The 8,251-nt window shown below is 45.7% G+C and overlaps 1 protein-coding gene across 1 annotated transcript; it reads left to right on the plus strand.

Annotated features, from left to right (window-relative positions):
* Positions 1-1,968: 1,968 nt before the first annotated feature.
* Positions 1,969-7,365, plus strand: LOC104078319 (WW domain-binding protein 2-like; the record flags this gene model as incomplete). The annotated part of the gene is made up of 7 exons (XM_009579908.1): positions 1,969-2,125; positions 2,652-2,787; positions 4,336-4,428; positions 5,244-5,462; positions 5,876-6,004; positions 6,390-6,466; positions 7,318-7,365. Coding segments are annotated over 7 exons (859 nt in total), but the record flags the coding sequence as incomplete, so codon positions are not given.
* Positions 7,366-8,251: the final 886 nt, after the last annotated feature.

Below are 8,251 nucleotides of genomic sequence, written 5' to 3' on the forward strand. Positions count from 1 at the left end.
AAGTAGGGAAAACTTGTCGTCAGAGGCGAGGCCCGGGCAGAGCAGGCCCCCTCCTCGGCGCCTCTCGTGTGAGTGCGTAGCCAGCTGCTCGACGCCTGCCCTCACCCCCGGTGGGGATTGACACATCAGCTTGACAGGCTTGGGCTTCGCTTTGATTGTGTTCGGGTGCTCCCGGCATCCTGGCCTTGGCTAGAGGAATCCTAGAAACCAGAGACCCAGTAAAGGGTCATTGAGTTGGTTTGGGGCTGGTAAACAATAGGAAAAATACGCTCCAAGAATATGCTCCAAATAGCACTGAGTTCGTAACCGACTGCTAATACAGAAGGAAGTCCTTTGACATGCAGAGCTTTTGCTGGTTTAAAGGAGATCTCTCTATCCTTGACCTTAAGCCATTCTTCGAGGTGCTGCTGAGTCACAGGTGGGTGCTCTGCACAGCCCTCCCTTGACAGCCCTGGACAGGCACGCAGGTGCAAACCAGTTCAGCAGCCTAATTACACCCAGTGGTGGTGGCTGCATGTTACTTGCTTGTGTGAGTAGCTGGGAAGGAGTAAACATTGAAGTGACTATGTAGAAATTCTTCCCAATGGGGCAAACTGACATGAAACATTGCTACAGGACATGGTTGAGGAAGTGTTCTGGTAAGATCCAAACTGTCGAAGAGCTGCTTTTATTTAGCTTAGAAGAAATGTTTCCCCTTTGCATCTTGGAAATGGAAAGAGCTCTGCTGCCTTGTCAGTCTGTCCCTCTCAGCCAGTCTGAGAACCTGCATCTAGCTCAACTATGAAGTAATGTCCCAATAGAATTTCTTGGTCAGGATTTTTTTTTCACATTAAAGCTAGACCTTTTTAACGTCTTCCTCCTTGGATATCTACCTTTTTCAGATACATCTATACTGTTATGTTATTTCTTCCTTAGAGAGCATACAACCTGAAACTGTTGGTTTTTCCATACGCCAGCGCTGCTGATTCCTCCCTTCCCCCAATAATTTTGCAATTTCCTGACTTCTTACTTGATCTGACTTCTACAATAGGCTGATCAGAATATATAAGGATAATTTTAGATCCGGCCTCTTCAGGCTTGTGTTGGGTTAGGGTTTTGGTTTTTCTTTTTCTATGCTCTTGAACCATAAAAGGCCTCGGATTCTTCTGACACTGTAACATACTGCAAACTTGTCACCCCCAAGGCTCTTTTGTTTATTCTGCAAATTTTCTTACTAGGTGGTGTGTTTAAGGGTCTGCCCTGTAGATTCAGTGGCACGCTTTCCCAAGTTGATTCTTTCATTTTTCCTGAAAATATATTTAATTTTTCAGTCACCTCCATACCCCTGACCCTGCACATTCACAGTTCCTGTCTGGCTTTGGTGTCATTAACAGGCTTCGCTAATGTTCCCACAGATATCCAACAATAATAACCTTATTGCTGACATTACTGGCTCCTTGTTTTGTTCCTTAGCATGGTGCTGTTTATTACAAATATTTACTTAAGTCATGTGAAGGAGGGTCAGCAGCGAGGGTATTAGTGAAGCAACTTCCTCAGTTTGCACAGTGGGTGCGGTGTTACAGCAGTGCTTTTTTCCCTTGTGGTGGCGAGTCCTGGATTTGAGCACGGACTTTGAGAGAGAGGCTTTCTCTGAGGTGTTACCTTGGCTTCAAGGGGGGTGGTTTCAGCCACCTCACCCCTTTCTGTGCCCTGACCTTTGGGCTGAGGCTCTTCTCATGCAGAGAGGAATTCCTCAGCCTGATGGGTTTGGAGACAGAAAGAGAAACAGTCATTTAAAGCTTCCCTTTGCAGAGGAGGAGCAGGGGTTGTCACAGGTGAAGGGATGAATTCTTCTGCTCTGCATAAATCATCCCTCTCTGTTCAAAGGAAAAATGGCAGGGCTCACACCAAAACCAAGTCTTTTGGGATAATATTCAGAGTTTCTGGTGTGCTATCCCCCTTCCTGTGTGATGGGGGTGTGTGTGTCAGAGCTGTTGCTGAGTTTGTCTCTCCAATTTGTCTGATTTCCTCCTGTAGTGTTCTCAAACAGTGTAAAGATGTGGAGCTCTCCTTCAGTGACGTGACGGGCAAGCCTGAAGCCTTCAAAGGCACCAAGAAAGGGATGCTATATCTCACCCCTTACAGGGTAAGTCTGATGCCAGCAGGGCTGCTTCTTTCTCAAGGGATCTTGTAGACCTTAGTTGGTGGTAGAAGAAGTGATTTTTGTTACGGGAGGAACCACTGAGAGTACTAGGTAGGAGAAGGGAAGGTGGAAATAGGATAGTTCGTGCCTGTGTCACAATCCTAATTCCCTCCAAAGGCACATGGCGTCCTGGAAATCACTGTCTAGAGAATGTATTTCGTATCATGTGTCAGTCAATATTACTTTCTTTGAAAACTGTCTTAGCTTATCCTTAAAAAGCACAAAAATAAAACTCTGTAAATGTTTTTTATGTGGTGTATTATTTTGCAACATACATGCGTCAGGTGAGTGAGCCACGTGCCATCAAATCTGACTGGGATCCCACAGTGTTAAAGCTGTGAAATAACATAATGCATGCTGATACCAGGAGTTAACTTATCATCTTTTTGGATGCTGCTACAACTAGAACTCCATGAACACCCTTTATATCTAATTCAAGTAATTCAGAGGCGTTCCCTCCTTCTTGCAGATGATCTTTGTGTCGAAGGGCAAGGATCCTATGCTGTCTTTCATGATGCCGTTTTATTTGGTGAAAGGATGCTCAATTGAGCAGCCTGTTTTCTCTGCCAATTACATCAAAGGACAGATTCAGGCCGAGGCAGGAGGTATGTGCCCGTGCTTTGTAGTCTGAACTCTTCCCAAGTGTCACAAGTCCTTTTATCTTCTGCTGAACATCAGATAGACGGCTTATGTGCACAGGAAAGACAGACAGGGTACCTACAGCAATATAGCTACCATGTCCATGCTAAGGTAACCCAAGTCCTCTGGACTTTAAGGCACTGCTTCGGTGTTACTTTCTGCCCCCAAAGCTAATAACTTCAGAGGATGGCTTTTGCTTAATCCTGTAACTCCTGTCTTGCTGCGTGTGTCACATTTACTTGGTTTCCGCATGTGCTTGTTTTCCTGTCTTTGACCTGGAAAGGTGGGTAAGTGACCAAGTCACCAGTCACTGGTATTGATAGACAGAATTAGCAGCCACTTTTGTTTTCTGGAGGTCGTCAGTCACTTACCAGATTGGGTACGTTTGCATGCGTCTAGGAAGCTGCTGTATATCATTGATTTAGCTTTGTTCCCAATTTGATGATGACACTGTGGTAAGACTTAGTCACGGTCATGACCAAACGTAGGGAATTGCAGAAGGTAAATGGATTAAAAACATGGCTTCTGGTTCAAATTTCTTCCCTCTTTAGCCCTAGAACTAGTTTATGTGCATTTTGATGGCATCTGGAGAGCTTATGCTTTTACTTCCTGTTCCTAACAATGTCATAAAGTGGCTGGCTCCTCTGGATTGTGGATCAGCCCACTTTCTTGGGCTGAAATTGTACTAAGACAGTGGTTTTAAAGAGGTGAATCTCCAAGGGGATGACTTTATCCGTGGTTGATTGTTTTGTTATATTTCTGTCCTTTATTTCTGCTTTGTCCCCAAGAGACTCTCTTTACTTCTACTAACTTCATTGTTAGTCAGACAAGGAAGATAAATCTTATTTTATGAAATCTTTTATTTAAAAGACATCTTTTTTCTAAAACAAAATCCCCCAAACCAAAAACAACCCCCCCCCAAAACCCCAAACATGACACCAAAAACCCCATACAAAATAAAGCATTCTTATCCTGCAATGTCATCACTTACTTGCTTTTTTTCTGAAAAAGTGCTGTTATACCTAAGCATTTATAATCTGTCTGAGTTTCTGTGGGTTAAAGAGATTAAAAATGTCGCATTTGATTTAAATCCTAGCTTGAGTTGCAGATCCTGAGCTGTAGTCCACTGAGGTCAGCAATAAAACTTCATTTGAGGGCTTTCAATTAAAATCCTCTGTGAATTAAGTGTTGTTTCTTTACACTGTTCATTATTAGGTTCTACTAAACCTTTCAGGAAAGGACAAAACATCCTAGTATCTAGGGTAGGCTGCTTCTACATAACTATAGTGGGCATCGTGTTTTAAAGGGTAAAGAAATAAATTCCTGATCTTCTTGAGATGCTATTTTGGGGGACGTCTGATAGCAGTGCCATGATTCTTTCCCCCTGGCCATATGACACACAATAGTTTTGAAATAAGGAAGAAAAAAATAATTGGAGTATTAACTGTTCTGCTGGCTTGACTGCTACTGAGGAGGTTAATAGTCTGTTTCAATTCTAATTCTCTCTCTCCTAGGTGGCTGGGAAGGGCAGGGGACATTTAAACTGACTTTCAACAGTGGAGGAGCCATTGAGTTTGGACAGTTGATGTTCAAAGCTGCCTCTAATGGTAAGGGATCTTCAGAGCCTGCAGTTCCCCCGAGACTGGCTGAGCTAGTTAGAGTGTAGGGCTCTTTTTGAACTTCATGGGCTGGGGGAAGAGGGGTACTCTATGTATGCACTCTTCCAGAGCAATGTTGTGGGGTTTTTTTCCAGGGAAACTTTTGGTTTTTCCTTCCAATCCTTTTTCTTTATTTCATTGTAACGCTTTGTGCAGTCAGAATACTCTGGATTTTGTGCTCCTGAGGTGGACCACCTTTTTCTACAGAACGTCCTGGAATAAAGTTGAAATATGTGATGGTGAAAAATTGATCCTACCCTCAGCTCAGTTCTATAATAGTGGAGTAAGATGGGGGAAGTTAACATGTCCACATTTGGAGGGGGGAAAAATAAATTAAAATAATAACTTCTATTTAAAACTTTCAAATGGGGAAAAAAATGTACATTTTTTTCTGATACGAAAGTTTTCCTTTTAAAGAAATGTGCATTTTAAAATGTACATTTTTTTTCTGATAAGAAAGTTTAAAAAGAAGTAAAAACCATGCTACTGATACTTGCTTTAGACTGGTCTTTTCTTCCAGCAGCAGGAGCTCGGTGATTGAACTGGTATCTGATAGCTAGTATTTTTGCAGCTGGTTTTCTTTAGTACCCTGTGAACTTGCAACGAGGAGGCTATTGCTTTTCAAGCGCAGCACTTTGCCAGGACTGTATAGTGAATTTAGATGGTGGGAAATGGTGCTGCATGAACAGGACTATTTTCCTTTGATTCTCTTGTGTTTAATTGTAACAAAAGGATGTCTGGCTTACTAAACATGTGCTCCTTAGCTTCCAGTGGCGTTCCTCTCCAGAATCCTGGCTATGGCTATACACCTGTGCCCGGAGGGTATGCGCCCGCCCCGCCTGCTCCAGGTGGATATTCACCTGCGCCGGGGGGCTATGCTGCTCCTCCACCACCAAACGGACCATATCCTTATACACCACCTCCGATGAATGCCTATGGACCTGCTCCACAGCCCATGGGATATCCATATGCCCAGACTCCAGGTTGGGAAGTTGTGTAATGATGACTAGCAGGGTGTGTTCAGTGTTAGTTGTAAAGAAATCACAACGGCACGGTGAGGGTTACTGTAGTTTTGTCTCCATCAAGGATCCTTGTCCTTGCAAAAATCTGTCGGGTGCTGTTGGTCACACCTGTGTGTCTCTATAGTTGCAGCTGGATGGGAGGTGAAAACGTAGTTTGTAAATTGTGCTGCTGCTTGGCAGAGAATTGTTGCCTGCTGGCATGACAGGCATTAGCAAAATGTCAAATCCCTGCTGTCTGCATCCCTGCCAAGCCTGCAAAGCTTCCCTGACCGCTGCTCTTGTCCAGGGCTAATGTGCTGCTGGGCCTGTGAGCTCTCTTCCCCTCTGTCCCATTGCCATGGTCCAAAGCATCAATCCGGTGTCATCTTTTTCAGGTATTTACCCACCACTTCCAAACACGAACCCCATGTATGTACCACCTCCTCCCCCCTACTCTGGGCCGTCTCCTGCAGGACCCTCAGCCCCCTCCGCTCCCCCAGCTTGGGTGGCCCCGGGGATGCCAGGTAATGGGACTGGGTGGCTGCCAGGGTCCAGGTGCAAAAGGGTGGTTGGGGGTGTGGGCTGTGGGTGGCATTGTGGGCATAGTGTGGGGTGGGGAAGCTGCTCTTGTTGCAGGAGCTCAAAGTCATCTTGATCTATTATTTGAGATAACAGAGTGTGGGGGGAGCTGCTCAGCTCTGCACTGAACAGCTTGTGGTGAGCTCTAGCCAGCTCGCAGCTTTCCTGAACTGCTCTGAATGCAAACCCAGCTTGTTGCGGTTGCTGCTAGCTCTTTGGACATTTGTCGACTCCTCAAAAGAGCCACGGCTGGGGAGAAGGCTCTGGGGCCACTGCCTAAGGCATATAGGTGAGCGTGTCCTACGGTTGCTTCTTCTCTTTCCTTTCTAGGGGGCAGTAAGGCCACGGAAGCTGCTTCCAGCGCGTATTACAACCCTGCCAACCCACACAACGTGTATATGCCCATGGTGAGTACCGCACCTGCGGCCTGCATGTGCCTGCTCCCTCTTCCATCACTAATGAGACAGCGGTTTGCTTGCCTAGCAAAGCCTAGCATGCCTTCATTTTGAAAATGCACAGAAAGTACGCGTTTTCCTGGCAGGTGTGGATGATAGTGCCATGAAGAAGGCTTGTTAAATCCTCAGTCAGGAAAGGAGGTGGGCCTTAAGATTCATCCAGTAACAGCCATTCAGTACGACAGAAGCTCTCTGCTTCTGTTGGGGCTGAAAGTGGGGAGAGTTAGAGAAGAGTGGATCACTGAAGGATGAGAGCATGTGGATTTCGTTTTCATTTTTTTATGGGCTGCATGGAGATGGGGAGGTCTCTTACTGTTCAGTCAGTGGCAGCCGGTAGGTAGGCTGTAGCCTACATCTGGTATGTGACAGCCAGTCTGCCTGTGCCCTCCACTGCCTCACGTCGCTCTGTGGTGGGCTGGAGACCGATGGAGCAGCAAAGCTGGCCCTTAGCCCAGGGGCTTGCTGTCTGCTGGGTCAGCTATGAACATCAACAGAGACAAAGCCCTGGAAATGAAGGGAGGATGGCGATTAAAATGGATTAAATGGTCTATTTGCAATAGACCATTTGTTACGTGGTTTTGAGGGGACCTTCACTAGAAACGTTACGGGAGGCAGCATATGTCCTAGAGCATAACTGATACTGGAGAGGAATGGTGTGATGAAATGACAGCTTAAAACACAGCACCTGGCTGTCTGTAGCTCACTGAAGAGCAGTCATTTCTTGTAAGCCGAGCCTGGGAACGCCTGGGAAGAGCACATCATAAAATGAGCAGGGTTGTTGACTCTACTTTATCTCCTTCCAGGATCAGCCACCTCCTTATGCACCTCCTGAGGATAAGAAGAACAACTAACAGAACGAAATTGCAACCAGCCTCCCACACTCTCCCTGAAGACAACTTGGCTGTTACTACCCCTTGGGTTAGCATATCTCTAGGTCTCTTTGTATATATACAGTATTTGTAGTGCTGGGCAGCTGAGCACCTGCCCTCCTTAAACATAAGTCAGTGGCAATACAAGGTGGAACAACAGCACTTTCCTGCTTATTTGCTTTATCTCATGGGGTCGAAGCACTAACCTTTTGCTCTGCCGTTGGCTTGAGGAGAGAGGTGGACTTCTTATTAAACCACCAGTAGACCATGTGACTAATCTAGGACTAAAATATGAAGGCTCTGGGATCTTGGAGTAAAACTAGTTGGAATGCCAAACTTTTGACTTTTTCGGAAGCACCATCCAAGAGGAAAGGTATAGAGAGCCCCAAGGTTCCTTGCATAGACCCTTGGGTGTCTGAAAAAGGTGTTAAATTTCCTTAAATTCTGGCAGAGTTCAGCATGAGATGGGACTCTGGAAATCCTGTATCGTGCTGGAAGTGTGTGTTTCATATCCTGGACTAACAGTCATGGGGTGACAAACTTGGGAAGTGCATCCTAAGAGACATTTGAAGCATTTGGCTACGCAGGAGGGAAGGGGATGGGCCCCAATCAGCCTGCCTTTGTAGACATTGAATAGAAAAGCAAAGAAAGGTGTGCTGCAGGGCAGCGAGCTGACAGACTGGCAGGCGTGCGAATCAGTCTTCCTTTCCCTCTCCTAGAAGCAGGTCCCATATCTGTGCAATGATCCTGTGTCAAGCAGCCGTTCTTCAAGCGTAATGGAGTGGAGTGCTGCACAGGAGGCTGATTGCCTTGGAGCAAAATATGTTACATTAGAAAGATGACCTGGCACTAACCTTGTCAGGAGACA

Source organism: Fulmarus glacialis, unplaced genomic scaffold (genome assembly GCF_000690835.1).
Source record: "Fulmarus glacialis isolate BGI_N327 unplaced genomic scaffold, ASM69083v1 scaffold32966, whole genome shotgun sequence".
Taxonomy (NCBI): Eukaryota; Metazoa; Chordata; class Aves; order Procellariiformes; family Procellariidae; genus Fulmarus; species Fulmarus glacialis.